The sequence below is a fragment of the Paroedura picta genome, chromosome 6 (assembly GCF_049243985.1).
Source record: "Paroedura picta isolate Pp20150507F chromosome 6, Ppicta_v3.0, whole genome shotgun sequence".
In the NCBI taxonomy this organism is placed as follows: domain Eukaryota; kingdom Metazoa; phylum Chordata; class Lepidosauria; order Squamata; family Gekkonidae; genus Paroedura; species Paroedura picta.
In genome coordinates this window covers 122,110,712-122,130,254 of record NC_135374.1, presented here as the reverse complement: position 1 = coordinate 122,130,254, position 19,543 = coordinate 122,110,712, and the positions used below count along the sequence as shown (strand labels likewise).

The window sequence follows — 19,543 nt, the reverse complement described above, 5'->3', positions numbered from 1 at the left end:
TGAGCTGTTTTTAAAAAAAATATATTTCACTTTTTATTACCTGAAGGAGTAATAAAACACATTCCCCTTCCTCTCCCCACAGCTGACACCCTATGAGTTAGATAGGGCTGAGAGATGTCTAAAAGAACTGCTCTGCACAGGACAGCTCATAAGAGAACTGTGAATAGGCTAAGGTTTGCTGCGTGTGGAGGAGGAGTGAGGAATCCAGCCCAGCTCTCCAGGTTAGAGTCTGCCACTCTTTAACTACTGTATCTTGCTAGCCCACCTAAGCAGAGTTACACTTGGAGTCGACAGAAGTATTTGAATTGCACTGCAACTACTGCTTGGGGATAGGCATCTGTTCAGTTCCCCTTCCCTTTGTAGCTGCCCAGTAGATTTGTTGTATTTGATGGTATGCTGGCTTCTCTGCACTCGGGAGAGAAGGGTATGGTGAAATATATCCAAATAAGACAAAACTTGCCTTGCAATTTCCCCACGAATGTCTGTGTTCAGAACACCTGTCCCCTCCAGCTTCAGAAATTCTGGATATTTTTCCATCTTTAGGTACAAAAGACAGCTTCTACAGTACAATGCTTGGTTGTAACTGTCTTCTTTTACCCGTTCTCCTTGAGTTTTACGTGCCAGCCATATAACATTAATGTTTTATGCATTTGGGGCTAATTTGTTATCTTCTCATTTAACTGATTTGAGCTACTTCTGTTGGCCTTGACTGTTAAATGAATAAAAATACTGGTTTTGATTGTCAGCTAAGATTACCGAAATGTTACAGTTGATGTTAACTGATGAGCCGTCGTATTTGCTTTCATTTTTGTGAGCCATCTCCATCGCTGGGTAGCTTAAAAGTCCTATGTAACTTATTTCCTGCCACGGTTCCCTTTGGCCCTTCCTTGTTCAGGACAGGGGCCTTGTGGCTGGGGAAACCGCTGGGGTCTGCCTTGGCTTTCCCCTCTGAGGCTGTGCGGCCCCAGGTGGCCATTGTGGCGGCAACTCTGGAATGTTCACGCCCGGGGTGGGACGATGCTGTCGGAGCATTTTAAGCCAATGCATTGATATCCTTTTTGCAGAGTTTTGTTTTTTTAATTAACGTCATTTTTCATTGTCTGTTGCGGATAGATGTGAAACTGCAGGAAAATGAAGACAACACAGCCATAATAAACACTCTTACAGATGCTCATAAACGCATTAGAAACAAATTCTTGCCATCTGTACAATCTTGGATTCAGGTCAGGAAAACCTTTTCTATCAACCATGAAAGTGACCCTTTTTTCAATTGCCTTAAGCACAATCACTGATAAGTTCCAGTATACTATTTTAGTTTCCTGGGGTCCCCGTGTTGACTCAAAGATCAGGGTGTCTTCAAGCATCTTGTGGCTTTGAAACGCATGCCTGGAGTTGAGCCCATTTCCCCTCATGCTTTCCTTGCAAGCTGAATTCTGCCTGCTTCCCGGTTGCTCATCTTCCATGTGTTCTGGCTGGGAGCAGGTCATTCTTTGTGAATTCTGGCTGAGAGGGAAGGGGATGGTGGATATCCTTTCTTCAGTGGTGCTCTTCAGCTCTGTAGTATTAAGTGCCTGTAGAAGGAAAGGAAGGAGGAATAGTGTACAGTCCTTATAGCCAGGGTAGAACTTGGCCTTCGTTCGGAAGCTCACTGCTATTTTCTGCTGACTTTACAAACTAGTATTTATTATTGATTTATTTAAAACATTTTTATGCCACCTTTCCACCTGCACAAACATAAATCATGTTAAAACATTTGCACAATTAAAATATGGTTAAAATCTAGTTCTGTTCAGGGAGTCACAGAAAAGGATCAGAGATCTTCTTGTCGCTGCCCATAGTAGAAATGTACCATATTCAATTTAAAATATACATTTGGATGGAGAGAGTCACTTTCAGGCTGGATGACTGTCTATATACCACAAAAAGGGGACGTTTCAAAATGTATATAATAACAGAAGAAAGAACCTGCCCTAGGCTATAATTAACATTTAAACAATTTAACAATAAATACAAATAGAAATGTCTTCGCTCTGCTTTTAATCGTCATAAAACAACCAAGACAGCCTCCAGATTTAAACCGTTTTCGAAGTGGCATTTTCATCAGTGGTTGTTTTTCCAAAATCTAAAAGCATATACAATTAGTACAGGCTTGTCAACAATTATTTCCTAAGTACAGAAGATAACGTATTTATCTTAACAAAGTAGTTATTCCAATTTCAAACATTACATACCTCCCAAAATTGTTATGAACATAAAGTCATCAAATGTTTACCTTTAGAGCCCCGTGAAGTCTGGGCCCTGCGTATCTCAGGGACTGACTCCCACTTTGTCCCCAGGTGAGCACTACATTCATCTGGAGCGAACCGTGACCGCAGAGACACCCTTCTGACCTCAACCAGATTCAGGGCTTTTTAAGCCCTGACACCAGCCTCGTGGAATGAGCTGCCAGCTGAGACCAGACCACATGCGCTCTTCCACCAGGCCTATGGCTGCAGTCAGAGTGGTCATATAAATATGGGCCTCCCTCTGCTCCTCTCAAGTTCTCCTCTCTTCCTCCCCCTCCTACTGATAGAGGTAACCTGTCACAATCAACAGGCAGGCAATGTCAAATGGTGGCTGGGGTTGGGGGGGCAGTTAGATAATTGTTTAATATTAATTTCTGAGTCAATGTTTAACTTTTAAATTTTTTAGAATTTTTATTAAATGTAATAAACTGCTTGTGTACTTTTAACCATGTTGCAAACCACCTTGAGCCCAAATGGGAGAGAGGAGGTAAAGAAATCCAACAAAAATAAATAAATAAATAAATAGATGCAAGAGAAGGTGCCTGAGTGCGTGTTGTGTGTACACACACTGCGAGATCCACGTGGCCAGGATCCTAAGGATTGTGTACCTTGTTCTGCTTCCTGCTGGTAGTTGGGGACATGTTTCTTCTGGAGCAGGACTTCCCTGTGCCGCACGGCAAGCCACCTTGGGAGGAGAGGAGAGGTCCAGGAGCCATTAGATAGAGCTGCAGCACGGGGCCCTGCTGGCTCAGGAGAAGCAGCCGCCAACCTGCATGGGAAATTATGTAAAACAGGACCTGGAAAACTGATGCTGTTCTAATTTAATATATTTATTATGATGATTTACTTAAATTTAGTAAACACAATTTTAAAAATGTGCCCCAGTGTTGTGTAGGGGTTATTGGGTCAGATTCAGGTGGCCCAGATTTGAACCCCCGCTCTGCCCTAGAAGCTTGCAGGGTAGACTTGGGCCAGTCACATGTTCTCAGCCTCACCTCCCTCCCTCATAGGGCTGTTGTAAGAATAACCTGAAGGTGAGGAGAGCAATGTCAGCAGTGTTGCTTCCCCGCTGGGAAGAAAAATAGTGGATACATCAAGGAAATAACTATTAATTTTGTGTCCCACTAGTAACAGAGGATAAAACAAATTTGAGTTGAAATTCTTGATAAAGAGAAAAGTAAGTGTAGCTTAAGAGTTACATTGAAACACCTTTTATGAGATTGGGGACAATTTAGCATTTTATTATTTGGTATTTTAATTATGTACATTTTATTATTTATAAGATTTATATCCTGCCACCCCTAAGTGACTCATGGTGAGTCACAATATCAAAATAAAACACCCCAGTAAAACTCAAGACATATCTGGGCGACGATAAAATTCCACCCATGCGCATGCCTCGGGAATGGAGGAGGGGGAACCAGATGTTCAGTTGGTGTGGTCTGGGGAAGGGCAAGCAACAAAAGAGGGGAAACAAATTCAACACCAAACCTTCCAATTTGTGTCAAAAGGGTCAAGTTACAACAGTTTTATTTTTCAGAATTGCTATATAATGTGCATATATAAAATTTAAAACATTAGGGGTCTGAAGGTCAGACTGTACAATTGACCAACATTTGCGGTGGATGAATATGTCCTATGAATCACAACACCAGAAGCATTTCTGCAGCCTTCCTCTGTTGCTACAAGTGTATTATGTTAAATACACACTAGGGACCAAGCCCATTATACTTGTAAATACAACGGGCGCTAGGTGTGCTTTTGGCAATGGCACGGCCTTTCTCCCGGGCCAGAAACACACCCGCGGTCTCTTCAAAGGCTGGACTCTGGCATTGTACGATTTTGAAGTCCCACCTCCAAAACTTGAGGAATATTTCCAACCCAAGGGTAGCCAACCTCCAGGTGGGGCCTGGAGAAATCCTGGAATTACAGCTCACCTGCAGAGTATAAAGATCAGCCCCCAGGCAGAAAGGGGCTGTACAGGGTTGTGGAAGAGAAGAAACATTTAAGGCCTCCCACACAGGTTGTTGTTGAATTGAAAGACTTGAGGCCTACTGCACAGGGTTGTTGTGCAGATGAAACAGGAGACAAACGAACCTCTGCAACAGCATCCAGTTTCGTCTGCAGATTAACGCTGTGCAGTAGGTCTGAAATCTACAGAGAGTTGCAAAGAAGAAAGACACATGGCTTGGCTCTGTCTAACCCCGGCCAGAGCAGTATTTTAAGTGAGAAGGGGCTTTTCTGTGGCCTCCCTGTCAGCTGTTTGGCAGAAGGAGAAATCCCCCTTCCCTCCAAAAAAGGAATGCCCACCCCCATGCCCTGAGGCTCCCCTGCGTTGCTCTTGGAAATGCCTCAGTCAGGGGCTGTCAGAAGCTCCATCCCAGCAGGCCTGAAGGGGGGAGGGAACGCACTCACCAGCCTCCTACCAGGCAATTTACAGTTGGACATGACAGTTAGGACAGCCTTGGGGTGAAAAGGGCTGGCGCAGCCTGTCCAAGCCTCTGTTCTCATGCCCCTTGGCAGCCCTGCTGACCTCCTCTCCCTGCGGTGGTCAGGAGCAGACTGGCAGCCATGTCTCCAGATGGCCTCTGGCTGGGCTGACTGGATGGAACTCAGGCCATGGAGGGGATGTCAGGGGTGGGGGGGACCTGTGGTCGGTCTCAGGCAAATGCCTGATGGAGGAGCTCCCTTTTGCAGGCCCTGCAAAACTCTGGGAGTGCTGCTTTCTCCCTTCCTCCAGTGGTCCTGGAGTCAGTCTCTTGCAGGGGTTTATGTAGCAGTGCTGGGGAGACCCTGGGGACCCTGTCAGATTGGCCAGTGCCAACCTCAGTGGACTGGCATGGGGGTCTCTGAGCGGGAGGAGAGTGACGTTGGTGTGCCTGAGGGAGACTGGCCAAGAGAAATAACCAAGCTTGCAGCTACTTATGAACCCTTCTGTTGCTTCTGTTGCTACTTTTAGAAATAAAAAGTGCTTCCCATAATTACCTGTGGGCTGCCAGGTCTTGTAAAAACCTGTTCCTTTTTTCCATATTGTACATCAAATGTGGATCTTTTGGTTTGCATTTTGGTGACTTATCCAATTTTTACAATTGTAGTTGTTCACAAGAGCTGGAATAAGTGATGGTCGTCTAAGGAAAGCTATTTCTCTTAAAGCTAAGCTGGAGAGTGCATTGGAGAAACATAAGCAAATTAATATTGAATATAAAGAGAAGAGGAGGAAAGTGGTGAGTTGAACTAATTTTTTTCTTCCAAAAAGTAGCTTACTGAGAATAGTTTGTATACTGAAGATGTTATGCTTGTATTTCCTCATTTTGTGACCTAGTCAGGTTTTATATACTGGCCAGAGAAGGGGGGGGAGAGTGTGGTGGGGAGCATTTCATGTAAATTTGAGCTTGATACAACTAATTCTTGGTGTAGTGGTTAAGAGGCAAATTTGCTTTCCCCCTCCTCCACCTGCAGCCAGCTGGGTGACCTTGGGCCAATCACAGTCCTGTCAGAGATGTCCTCACAGAGCAGTCCTGTCAGAGCCCTCTCAGCCCCACCCACCTCACAGGGGAGAGGAAGGGAAGGCAATTGTAAGCCACTTTGAGACTCCTTTGGGAAGTGAAACGCGGGGTATAAAAATCAACCCTTCTTCTAGGACTTTTTCCTAGGGAGGAAAGGCTGAAGAGTCTGGGTTTTTCAGTTGAGAAAAGAGACATCTAAGGGGGGGCACGATAGAGGTTTATAAAATTATTCATGGGGTGGAGGAGTTGACAAAGAGAACTTTTTCTCTTCTCAAAATACTGAAATTCAAGGAAGCTGGTGGGCAGTAGGTTCAGGACAGACAAAAGGATATGCCACTTTACAGAGAGTGATTAAAATGTGCAGTTTACTATTGGAGGATGTATTCTTGTCCACAGGAATAAACAGCTTTATCAAGGGATTAGAGAAGGTTCATAGAGGATTAGCCTATCAGAGGCTCCTAGCCATGGTGACTGAGGGGAACCTCCCCATGCAGAGGCACTAAACCTCTGAAGCCCAGTTCCAGAAGGCAACATCAGGGGAAGGCCTTGGCCTCCTTGCCCTCCAGAAGAACCGGTTGGCTGCTTTGTGAGACGGGAGGCTGGACTAGATGGACCCTCCCTGGTCTGACCCAGCAGGGCTCTTCTGCTCACTGTGTAGATGGAGCAAGGGAATCACAGGTCTCAGGAAATAATTATTTCTGCTCCTAAAAAATACTCCTATGCAACTCTGGAAAAATATTTATACCCATGCCTGATGTTTTCATACCATCTGAACTTTCTCAGAAGCTCTGCCTCAGAGTATCCTGCCTCGCAGCAGCAGCAGCCCTTCAAACAGCAGCATATTGATTAGACCAGGAGTAGTCAAACTGCAACCCTCCAGATGTCTATGGACTACAATTCCCATGAGCTCCTGCCAGCTGCGGCCCTCCAAATGTCCATGGACTACAATTCCCATGAGCTGGCAGGGGCTCCTGGGAATTGTAGTCCATGGACATCTGGATGGCTGCAGTTTGACTACGCCTGAATTAGACTATAAAGCAGTGCAAGTGCAACCCATTCAGAGGATGGGTGGGCTCCAGGTGACATTTCTGTTAGCAGAAAGGCTGTGATAATATTCTCTGCATCCTGTTGCAGACTCCTGATGTGTCTTTCATGATGTTCTTGAGGGTCACCCTCCCCAGGATAAGCAGACTGCCGAGAGAGTGTCTGTATTTGTGGCTGGGCTGGGTGCTCTGCTGACCAAAATCCCTTCTGGGAACTGAAAATAAAGTCCATATTCAGTCCAGTAATTCCAGTCCTGAGTAAATCCCAGCCAATGTGGGTTTAATTGGTAACCGAACCCCAGTCATCATGAATACCAAAGCTAAAATATGCCATCTTAACACCGCTCGCGGTGCCACAGGCGCCGCGGACAAAATAATGCGCTAAAGTCTGGGGGGGGGAGGAGTTAGGGCGGGCTCTATCCGTGATGAGGAAGGGTGCCGATTGGCCCCTTCCTCCAGACTGACAATCGGAGGGCCCAATTGGAAGGCGATTCGCACCTGCCGATTGGGCCCTACGATTGTCCGCCCGCGTGCGGCTCGCAGTTGCTCCCTTGCCGGCGGCCTGATGCATCGAAAGGCGCGAAGGGCCTCCAACGCGTCAGGCCACTGTGGCTCCCTTGCTGGCGGCCTGCCAGCTCAGGGGCCACGCACTGCCCCACTAGCGCCCGCTGTATTTCAGGTACAGCGGGCTTGATTACTAGTGATAAAATAATCTGACCTGCCAGCCCAAAGTTGTGGCCAAAGATCTGTGTTCCGTGGAGCTGAGACTGTGGAATAGGGAGGAAAGTGATGGTGGAGAAGAACCTTTAAACGACCCTTGTCTTGGTGTTCTCAGTTCCAAACTCCAACTTCCGCTTCCAAGCTCCAGTTAATCTCTTCCACATAATATATTTCTGGTAAGGCCTTGGAGGAAGAGCTAGTCTCATGGCTTAAGTGCCACTCAGCGCTTAACGCGCCCTAAGGGCGGCTGTCCCATCCCTGAGTGCCTCCTCCTCCAACCGGCTTGCCTGTCCGTCCAGCAGCTCATAGTCCCCAAATCTGTAAATCTGTATGTATTAATTAAAAATATGTAACAGGAGAAAGCTATAATGTTAGTTTGGGGATCAGAGCTTTAATTTTAAGAGGTGTGCGGGCACACGAAAGCGTATACCTTGAGTAAAACTTTTGTCTTAAGGGTGACTGACTAGACTCACTTTCCAGAATTACCCCAGGGGCCAATAGAGGGCGTGCATCCTGCATTTGGACTCTTCTTGCGGGCCATTCCATTTGCTCCTCCATCACTGGACGGTAATTCAGGTGTTGCAAACAGTTGACAGTGGAATTGTATTCCTGCATCTTTCTCTCCAACATAAACTAGGATGAGAACATTTTATAGGTTTATGTTAAATTGTACAAGATGGTGGTGAAAGCTGCAAAAAAGGATTATTTCTCAGCTTGCATCATGCCACTTGTTCTCATCCAGCACAATTGTTTCCAGTTATTTGCACTTTAACATCCCGCTCTGAGGGCAATCCAAGTAGAAATTTGGCCCCTGGTTGTGGCATTTTTGCCAACTTTTTCAGCCTTCTTGCTCTGCCATCTGTCTAGATTTGATGCAAGGCAGGAACTGGAGGCCTCTTGGTCATCGTGACCCTGGGAACTTCTTGTCAGCTCTCCTAGGATGATGTTGATGGACTGATGTGAGCTGTGAAGCCTGCCACTTGTTCCCTTGACCCATGTCCCTTTTGGCTGGTGAAGGCCAGTCTTACTTATTTTTTAATTATATTTATATACCGCCCTCCCCATAGACTCAGGGCAGTTCACATGGAACAAAGAACAAGAACAATACATAACACTCAATGGCTGTGTCAGATGAATAATAACAGCAATGAACAGAGAGGATAACATTCTAAGAAGTAACAATCTTCCAGACCCATGGCTGGTCAGTTCAGGTGTATAGATTCAAGGGAGGAGGTTCAGGGGCCCAGTCGATGTTGATTAGCTTTGGCTGACCTCAGCCAAATGCCTGGTGGAAGAGCTCCCTTTTGCAGACCCTGCAGAATAGTTTTAGTTCTGTTAGGGCCCTCCTCTGGGAGCTCGTTCTACCAGGTGGCAGCTAGGACAAAGAAGGCTGTGGCCCTGGTGGAGGTCAAGTGGACTTCCTTAGGGCCAGAGATCACTAGTCGGTTGGAGGTGGCAGAGTGCAAAGCTTTTTGAGGAGCATAGGCAGAGAGGCAGTCCCTCGGGTACACTGGGCCCAGACCGCGTATGGCCTTGAAGGTAATTACCAGAACCTTTAGCCTGATCCAGAATTCATCTGGTAACCATGCAGTTGTTGGCGAATGGACCAAATGTGGGACCTCCATAGTATTGCTGTGAGGACCCTGGTCGCTGAATTCTGACCCAGCTGTAGGTCCAGATCAAGGTTAAGAGCAGGCATGCATAGAACGAGTTGCAGAAATCTAGCCTAGCGGTGACCATTGCATCGATCACTGTGGCAAGGTGTTCTGGGCCAAGTAGGGTGCTAGTAGTTTGGCTTGGTGGAGGTGGTAGAATGTCAGCCACGCTACTCATGACCTGTGCCTGCATTGAGAGGGAAGCATCTAGGATCAGAAGAAGAAGAGTTGGTTCTTATATGCCACTTTTCCCTACCTAAAGGAGGCTCAAAGCAGCTTACAGTCACCTTCCCATTCCTCTCCCCACAACAGACACCCTGTGGGGTTGGTGAGTCTGAGAGAGCGCTGATATCACTGCCTGGTCAGAACAGTTTTATGAGTGCTGTGGCGAGCCCAAGGTCACCCAGCTGGCTGCATGTGGGGGAGCGCAGAATCGAACCTGGCATGCCAGATTAGAAGTCTGCACTCCTAACCACTACACCAAACTGGCTCTCACGGCCAGGTTCCTGGCAGAGCTAGCCGCAGATAGCTGCACACCGTCCAGATTGGGCAAGCGTGCTTCTTCACTTGGACCCTTCATGCCCAACCATAGGGCTTTGAAGTCCTGTAGAATTTTGAAGGATTGAGATTCCTTGGATTTTACTTGGATTTTAGTAAAGCTTTTGATAAGGTTCCCCATGATGTTCTGATGGATAAAATGAAGGACTGCAATCTGGATTTTGAGACAGTTAGGTGGATAGGGAATTGGTTAGAAAACCGCACTCAAAGAGTTGTTGTCAATGGTGTTTCATCAGACTGGAGGGAGGTGAGTAGTGGGGTACCTCAGGGCTCGGTGCTTGGCCCGGTACTTTTTAACGTGTTTATTAATGATCTAGATGAGGGGGTGGAAGGACTACTCATCACGTTTGCAGATGACACCAAATTGGGAGGACTGGCAAATACTCCGGAAGATAGAGACAGAGTTCAACGAGATCTGAACACAATGGAAAAATGGGCAAATGAGAACAAGATGCAATTTAATAAAGATAAGTGTAAAGTTCTGCATCTGGGTCAGAAAAATGAAAAGCATGCCTACTGGATGGAGAATACGCTTCTAGGTAACTCTGTGTGTGAACGAGACCTTGGGGTACTTGGACTGTAAACTAAACATGAGCAGGCAGTGTGATGCAGCGGTAAAAAAGGCAAATGCCATTTTGGGCTGTATCAACAGAGGCATCACATCAAAATCACAAGATGTCATAGTCCCATTGTATACGGCACTGGTCAGACCACACCTGGAGTACTGTGTGCAGTTCTGGAGGCCTCACTTCAAGAAGGACGTAGATAAAATTGAAAGGGTACAGAGGAGAGCGACAAAGTTGATCTGGGGCCAAGGGACCAAGCCCTATGAAGATAGGCTGAGGGACTTGGGAATGTTCAGCCTGGAGAAAAGGAGGTTGAGAGGGGACATGATAGCCCTCTTTAAGTATTTGAAAGGTTGTCTCTTGGAGGAGGGCAGGATGCTGTTTCCGTTGGCTGCAGAGGAGAGGACACGCAGTAATGGGTTTAAACTTCAAGTACAACGATATAGGCTAGATATCAGGAAAGAAATTTTCACAGTCAGAGTAGTTCAGCAGTGGAACAGGCTGCCTAAGGAGGTGGTGAGCTCCCCCTCACTGGCAGTCTTCAAGCAAAGGTTGGATACACACTTTTCTTGGATGCTTTAGGATGCTTAGGGCTGATCCTGCGTTGAGCAGGGGGTTGGACTAGATGGCCTGTATGGCCCCTTCCAACTCTATGATTCTATGATTCAGATGGCTCTGCTTGAGCCATCTCGTCACTGCTTCCAGGCAGCTGGCTAATGTTTTTGGGGAAGAATCAGGGTAGCCATCCATCAGGAGGAAGAGCTGGGTGATCTACTTATTGGTGACATCCCATCCTGAACCTCTGTACCAGGTGGGCAAGAAGACACATGAAGATGTTAAACAGGATTGGAGGGCCACTCTTTGCCGGTGATGGCTTCATGACCTCTTTCCTTTTGCAATCTGTCCGTGCCCCTGAAGAAATGAGATCAGCCATTGGAGGGCTGTCCCCTGTATTCTGGTGTTGGTGATGCAGTGAGCTAGAAGCTCATGGTCGACTACGTTGAATGCTGCTGAAAGGTTTAGTACAAGCAGCGCTGACCCGCCTCAGTCTAGCTGGCAATGGAGGTCATCCATCAGCGACTAGCACAGTTTTCTACTCATAGCCAGGCTGAAAACCTGACTGAGATGGGTCTAAAACTGCACCTTCTTCCAGATATTTGGTGCACGACAGCCCTTTCAACCGTTTCCCCCAGAAATGCTAGCTGCAAGATGACTCTTGTGAGTCCAGAGAAATTTTTTTTCAGCAACTGGTATACCACTGCCTCTTTCAGCCCCTCCAGGAACTCTCCCATTTCCAGGGAGAGGTTGATTATCTCCCGGAGGGGGCCCCTTATTCTTTCAGCTGATGTTTTTAGTAGTCACCTTCCCTCCTGTGACCTACCTCACCCTTTCTTCCACCTGTTTTTAAAACAGGCTTCGCTCTTACTAAATAAATAATTAGTGATGGAAATTTCTCTGTTTTCCAAAAGATTTGCTAAATATAAGTGGTAATAAACTATTTATTATCAGTTATTATAAAATTATAATGCTGACTAGTAATCAAGCCCGCTGTATGAGTAATACAGTGGGCTCTAGGCACTTACCGGATCGTGGGAAGTCCGTCGGGCGGCGGGGCCTCCCCCGGGCGGCGGTCATTTGGCGGGCAGGGAGTCCCCGGCAGGCGCGCTCTGCGCGACTGCCGGGGGCTCCCTCAGGCGGCGGCCTGACGCATCGGAGGTGCTTTGCGCCTCCGATGTGTCAGGCCGGCGGCAAAGGGAGCAACTGCAAGCCGCGCACAGCGCGGCTCGCAGTTGCTGGGGCTGGGAATTGGAGGGACCAATTGGCAGGCGCTGTGCGCCTGCCGATTGGTCCCTCCGATTGTCTGTCCTGAGGAAGGGTCCAATCCGGACCCTTCCTCATCACGGACACATCCTGCCTTAGAAACCCTTAACCATTTCAAGATGGCGACGAGGACGGACACTGGAGCTTTGCTCTGCCCGTCCCTGGCTTTTTTTTAGCTAGGGAGAGGGAATTATTCCCTCCCCCTCTGTTTTTGTTCTGCAACTTAAGGGAGCCTATTATTATCTAGGCACCAGTGGACCTTACTAACTCGGACTGCGAGAAATAGGCAAGGAGAAGGGGAGATCAGCTGACTGTATTCCAGGCCTTCCAGGACACGGAGACCACGGGCTTGCGTCGTTATTCCCCGGCCGACTAACATCATTGCTGGGAGACTCTGGCGCGACCCGTGGGAGAGTGCTATCAACCCGTCTGGAAGAGTTATTGGGACGGTTCCTGGAGGCAAATTACGCCACCAAGGTATCACAGTGCCCTCCCCCCCCCTATTTCTTCGTGCCGGTTTCCTCCCGGAGAAAGTTTTATGACGCCCGGACAGAATGAGGAATGCAAACTCACCTCCTTCGATCTTGAGGAGAGTCTATGGAGCTCTGAGAGAGACGGTCTCCCTGCAAGGGGCTCATGAGAGCTTTGGAAATAACTCTGCCCAGTGCCTGAAGTGGGAGTTACTCCGACCCGGCAGCGCCGGGCAGAGGTGCAGCGTTCAGAGCACTGGGTCAGCAGGGAGAAAAGACAAAGAACATCGGACTGCTCGACTTGATCCTGGGACGGAAGGAATCTTTGGCGGCGATTTGGAGGGGAAAAGGAGTGAGCCGCGACAGCTGAGACAAAGGGGGACCTTGAATTTACCATCCTCCCCCTTTAAGATCCTTCGGCTGGCTGGAACTGAGTCTCTTCTGCCTGAACTGGTAGATTGCCAGAGTTCAGCTTGCTGCGTCATAGACCGAGAGGAACTGAGGAAGAACTTGTTCCTTGGCGCCCTCTTGTGGCGACAAAGATTCTTCTGGGATAAAGAAGAACTAGTACAGCCAAGAAATCTGATAGCTGTTGTTGGAGTTGTGGGAGATGCTGGGAGAAAATTATTAGGGCGGCTGAAGTGGCCTTAAGTGGAGTTGTGGAGGAGAGGGGAAGCTAGAGAGCCCCGAAAGGCGGGATCTGACAGATCCTCTCCTCTGTGAGGTTAGACTAGCTGTTAGGTGTTGGGTTGGGCGGGCTAGGGGGGATTTTTTGTAGGGGGCTGTGTAGGGAGGGTGAGGTTAGGGTGGGTTAGGGAGGGAATTGGTAGCAGCTAGGTTAAATTAGATTAGTTAGATTGGTTAGGGCCAGTGAGAGGGAGGAGCTACAGCCGCTCTACCCAAGGTATTGCAGTAATTAGATAAGGTTGGGGCCAATATACAGGGCACTACTGGCTGTGTCTAGACATGGCATGGTCTGCCAGACAGGAACGACAGAGTGGGCATGGAAGGGGAGAGGGGGTTATAACCCAACCTGGGAGAACTATTCCAGCACTTCTGGGCCAAGGGAGGTATGGCGGTGGGAGGAGGTTCAATAATAGGGGGAGAGCGGCACACGCAGGTCCAGAAAGGCCCCGACCGTGGAAACACGGTCGGTGGCCTGGTCGATGTGCTCGCTGTCCTTCAAACCTCCGTCCCATCCCCAAATTTGTAGGAGAGAGGGCTAGGGCGGAGCCGATGCTGATGCTATGCAACGCCAGGTCGATTAAGAACAAATCCTCAACCCTGCGGGACTATTTCGCAGGGCATGGGGTAGACCTGGCGTGCATCACCGAGAGCTGGGTGCGTGAAGGTGAAACAGTCGCCCTTAAAGATCTTGCGCCACCCGGCTTCTCGGTCCTCCATCAGCCCCGGCTCCATGGTAGGGGGGGTGGGGTGGCGATCCTAGTCCGGGACAGCTATGCCTTCAGAGCTCTCCCAGCACCATCGATCCCAGGAGTTGAATGTGTCAGCCTGACGTGGGAATCGGTCGAGAACGTGGCCATCTGGGCGGTGTACCGTTCACCCACTGCCCCGCCCGATGCCCTGCTGGGCCTGCTGGAGGCGGCGGCCGCCTGGACATTGCAGTTCCCCAAATTATTAATTTTGGGGGACTTTAATGTCCATGCGGATTCGTCGGCTCCAGGACTTGGCCTGGACCTGGTGTCGGCCATGGCGACACTGGGGTTCTCGCAGTTTGTTGCTGGTCCCACTCATCAGGCTGGCCACACCCTGGATTTGATCTTTGGTGCTGGTGTTGAGATCGATCTGGTGGCTAACAACATCGTTCCGTGGTCTGACCACCATACCCTGAAGGCTCGCCTACGGATGCCACCCCTCCCCTGTTTGGGTGACGGACGCATTTTAGTCCGCCCACGGAGACTTATGGAATCCGAAGGATTCCTGAATGCTCTGCGGGACCCGATGCCCTCCGGTGTCTCGTTGGAGGCCTTGGTAGAGGACTGGCAGTCCCGCCTGTTGGCCGCCATTGACGAGATAGCCCCTGAGCGCCCTCTCCGCCCTCGCCTCAAGCAGGCTCCGTGGTTTACCGCGGAGCTTCGGGAGAGGAAGAGGGAGGTGAGACGGCTAGAGCGAGTGTGGCGGAAGACCCGCGACGAAGCTACAAGAACATCTCATCGCACGCTTATGAGGGCGTATGAGATGGCGGTGAAAGCGGCAAAGTGTGACTACTTTGCTGCGGAAATCGCGTCCGCTAGCTCTCGCCCAGCCCAATTATTTAGGGTAGTTCGGACCCTTACTGCCCTCGAAGGAGGGCACCAAAATAGTAGACAATTGGAACTTGGCTGCGAGGCTTTTGCGAGCTATTTTGCGGATAAGATCTTGTCGCTCCGTCATGACCTTACTGCCACAGTTGATACAGTTTGTGAACTAGAAGCTCCGTGGCCGTTACGGGGGATCAGGTTTGATGGCTTCAGGCGGCTCTCTTTATCCGAAGTGGACAAATTGCTAGGGTCAGTGAGGGCGACCACTTGCCCCCTTGATCCCTGTCCGTCGTGGTTGCTTAAGACCAGCGACCCACGGATAGGTGTTCCCCTGAGGGAGATTATAAACCTCTCCCTTACATCGGGAGAATTCCCTCAGCGGCTCAAGGAGGCAGTGGTTCGCCCTCTTCTGAAAAAACCATCGCTGAATCCGCGGGACCCCGCCAGCTACCGCCCGGTATCGCATCTTGCATTCCTGGGCAAGGTGGTTGAGATGGCCGCCGCGGACCAGCTCCTAGCATTTTTGGAGGAAACTTCGGCCCTTGATCCATACCAGTCTGGCTTCCGTCCTGGCCATGGGGTGGAGACCGTGCTGGTCGCCCTGACAGATGATCTCCGGCGCCAGCTAGACCGGGGCGGGTCGGCCATTCTCGTGCTATTAGACCTGTCAGCCGCATTTGATGTGGTTGACCACGAGCTCTTGGTTCACCGCCTCGCTGATACTGGGATTGGAAGGGTGGCTCTTAAATGGCTATCCTCCTTTCTAGAGAACAGGTCACAGAGGGTCGCTGTGGGGGAGGAGTTATCCAACTCCTTTGCACTCCCATGTGGGGTGCCACAGGGAGCGGTGCTCTCCCCCACGTTATTTAACATCTATATGCGTCCCCTGGCTCAGCTGGTACGGAGTTATGGGCTTGGGTGTCATCAGTACGCTGATGATACCCAGCTCTATCTCTTGATGGATGGCCGGCCAGATCTCCCCCCAGAAAAATTCGCCAGTTGTTTGGAAGCAGTGGCTGGATGGATCAGGAGGAGCCGCCTGAGACTCAACCCCTCCAAGACGGAGGTCCTTTGGCTAGGCCGAAGGGAGCAGGAACAGGAAGCGCGTCTTCCCTGCCTGGACGGGGTACAATTGTCATCTGTGCCCCAAGCCAGGAATTTGGGAGTGATTCTGGATACCTCACTTTCCATGGAGGCCCAGGTCACTAAGGTAGCTCGGACGGCGTTTCTCCATCTACGCCAAGCTCGGCTACTAGCGCCCTACCTGCCCCTGGAACACCTGGCCACTGTGATCCATGCAACGGTTACTTCTAGATTAGACTTCTGTAACTCGCTCTACGCGGGCCTACCCTTGTCTCTAACCCGGAAGTTACAGCTGGTACAGAATGCAGCTGCACGGGTCCTCACTAAATCATCTTGGAGGTCCCATGTTCAGCCTCTGCTGAAGCAGCTGCACTGGTTGCCAGTTTGTTTCCGGATTAGGTTCAAGGTTTTGGTATTAACCTTTAAGGCTATACGCGGCTTGGGTCCTGCATACTTGAGGGACCGCCTATCTCCTTATGCTCCCCGCAGGGTACTTCGCTCTGCGGGTAAGAATTTGCTGATGATCCCAGGACCCCGGGAGGCACGCCTGGCCTCGACAAGGGCCAGGGCCTTCTCGGTCCTGGCCCCTACCTGGTGGAACGAGCTCCCTGAAGAGCTGCGGGCCCTGTCGGAGCTCTCTGAGTTCCGCAGAGCCTGCAAAACGGAGCTCTTCCGCCAGGCGTTTGTCTAAGGCCGGGTGATGGCCCGGGGCTAAGATCGGACCCCTCTCCCCGGAGGGGGGAGGCCAGTACTAGACTGACCTGGTTCCCCAGATTGTTCCACCCTATGCCCAATTATCCATCCGTTCCCTTCTGCTCATCCAGTGGGCCTGTACGGGAATAGTTTTTTAATCGCCATCATTGTGACTCAGTCATTATTTTAATGGGGTTTTAATGGGGAATTTTAATGGTTAATATATTGTATTTGTATTAAAACATTGTGAACCGCCGCGAGCCGGTTTCCGAGAGCGGCAGTCATACAAATCAAATAAATAAATAAATAAATAAACAAATCTATTTAGTCGGTTTAAAGGCGGTTTAAAGATACTTGTTAAGTCCGTGAGCATTCACAGTTTCATAATTTAATGCAGATTTGGTACTAATAACACAACAGAAACACAATGGAACGGTTGTTTAAACAGATATTGTCCATCTGTGCAAGATGATGGTAGCAATCCTGCTAGCAAAATTGTTGTCAGTAGCACTGACAAACTCCTTCACCGCACTGATTGAATCTGAAGCCAGAAATTGTCCTGTAGAACAGTGGTCCCCAACCTGCGGGCCGTGGCCCGGTGCCGGGCCGCGAAGGCCATTGCGCCGGGCCGCGGCTCCCTCTCCCCGCCCCCCCGCAGTAAAAAACTTCCCAGGCCGCAATCTTGCAGCCCGGGAAGCTTCTTACTGTGGGAGGGCGGGGAGAGGGAATCAGGGCCGGCCGCGCCCGTGTGGGTGCGGCCCGATGCGTGGGCGTGGCCCCCGCGGGCCGCGGGCTGCACCCCGATGCCCTGCTGGTCCCCAACCTCAGAAAGGTTGGGGACCACTGCTGTAGAACAAGAAGCCCAAATCCCTGGCCTGCATAGGAAGGAGCCATCCCTTAGACTGCTGCAGTTCTTAGAAGCTTTTCACAATCTCAGGCAAAGGATCATATTTATTTTACTGAAGGGCTGATCTGAACCAGTTCAGACTCAGGGTTCAAAGGGAGTATGTGTGTGTTTGCTGGGGGGGGGGGGAGTTAGGAAATCAACAGGTAAGGGCGGGAAACAGGATGTAGCAAGGGAAGGGAGTCTATGTGTGTTTGTGTGCTTGCAAGTGAGGGAAAGAGGGGGAACCAAGGAGGAGGTCAAGAAACCTACAGATAAGGGGGGAAGGGAAGGGAAGGGAGCCTCTGTGTGTGTGTCTGTGTGTTTGCAAGTGTGGGAGGGGGCCCTGACCAGGTAACCCCAGAGCAGGTATGTTCCATATACCCTCAGAGTCAGACTGTGAGTAGATTTTTTCTTTGAAGGAGTGTGACCCTGGACTGCTGCTTCAGACCAACACTGCTACACACCTGCATAAATACATGCGCTACAAGTCACTCCTGTGGTGGCATGTTAATATTTCTTAACCTCCTTTGGTTAACTAAGCATATTTCAGGATGCAGACTTACCAACTCTTCTGCTCTCAATGAGAACCATCTTCTCTGAAGGCTTCTTTCCTACTCTCGCCTCTCTTCTGACCTGATTTATGCTCTTGTCCATTTCACCTTTTCTAAAATTGCTTCTCTTCTTCATCTGGGTTACTGGGTTACTGCTCTGAGGCCCCATGCTTGGAGCCGTGCTTCATTTCTGAAGTGTTCCTGCCCCTTCTTTTGGACTAGCAACTGCTCTTCAGGCGCAGTCAAGGGCCTAAACTGGGACTGGGTGGATTTGGGATCCAGTCCTCCATCTGCTGTGAAGCTACCCACTGCTAGTCTCTGTCTCTCAGCCCAATCTCTGGAGTGCTGCTGATATGGCGTAGGGCAGGAAGAGACCTAGAGGATGGGTGTGAGGAGTAGGTAAGAAAGAGTACCAGCATTGTTCCCTAAAGCCAGAGAAATCAAGACATTAGTCTCATGGTTTTCAGTAGATACTCATATCAGGAACAGTGACGCACTCTTCCTTTTAAAAGCTTAAAAATGCACATGCCCTTCTTTTTCTTAAAGCAGTTCGCAAAACACAGTTAAAACTGTGTATGGGCTAGTTCAAATCGTGGCCGTAATAAACAGCATGAAATTCAACAGCTGTGCACAGGACTAAGAGAATAATTTCTACTCTGACATGTTGTAAGCAAAGTATTTGGCACCTCTTAGATTGCTCAGCAGGCTGAAACAGGGTCCAGAGAGCCTTTCTGGGCCGAGATACACGAGGCTGCGGTTCCCAGCTGCATCTGGGTGTTTCTGCAGAGAGAAAGGAGTGGCTGGCACATACGGGGGCTGGACAAGCTGCAATAAACTGCAGGCATCGTAAAACTGACAGATTCCTGGCACTCGTCCCCCCCCCCCCCCACACACACATTTCTAGTATATCAGGCTGTTTTGGGAACCCTTCAGCAAATTCATCTGGGTTTATGTTTGTGGTTGTGACAAAGTGTGTCTTTCTGATTCCAGAGTCATTGCTACTTTTTAAACAGAGGAAGCACCGAATAGACTGTGGTTCACTTGATGTACTGTTTGCATTTGTGATTAAAAACGAATAATAGAACATTTATTTATTTTTTATCTCTATTCCAATGTTACTTTATTTAGTTCTATCTTGTTGTTTCAGAAGGTTTCTACACTCTTATTAATGAACATTGCATGATTTACCTGTATTTCCTGCATTTAAGGTGACGACTATATTTTATGTTCTGACCAAGCTCAAAATGCAGTCACATAAAGTTGTCCATATAAATTGGTTCCACTGTGGTAAATATTAATTTCTTGGCCAAAAATCTACTCTCCTCTAGGAAAAAATATTTAGCTGGCTATGAGTAGATGCACATGAAATATTGGTACGGTGGGATAATTTGCACGATCTCCCAGGGAGGGTATTAGCATATAAATAGCAGATGCAATGACGACCA

The 19,543-nt window shown here is 49.1% G+C and overlaps 1 protein-coding gene and 1 long non-coding RNA gene across 6 annotated transcripts in view; one reads left to right on the top strand and one right to left on the bottom strand.

The window, feature by feature from the left end:
- The window catches only part of UVSSA (UV stimulated scaffold protein A), a 96,473-nt gene that overhangs the window by 5,167 nt on the left and 71,763 nt on the right, over window positions 1–19,543 (top strand). For all 4 annotated transcript variants that reach the window (XM_077344032.1, XM_077344030.1, XM_077344031.1 and 1 more), the window contains 2 exons: window positions 1,114–1,223; window positions 5,381–5,509. In XM_077344032.1, coding sequence (XP_077200147.1) covers window positions 1,114–1,223; window positions 5,381–5,509 — 239 coding nt within the window. The remainder of the gene's footprint in view (window positions 1–1,113; window positions 1,224–5,380; window positions 5,510–19,543) is intronic.
- Window positions 1,210–7,620, bottom strand: LOC143840464 (uncharacterized). Of its 2 annotated transcripts, none has more exons than XR_013232199.1 (3): window positions 7,553–7,620; window positions 2,894–3,054; window positions 1,210–1,571 (listed from the first exon to the last, which is right to left on the bottom strand). It is a non-coding gene; the product is annotated as an uncharacterized LOC143840464 (long non-coding RNA). The 2 variants fall into 2 exon arrangements; XR_013232198.1 differs by lacking the exon at window positions 7,553–7,620 and adding an exon at window positions 5,271–5,440.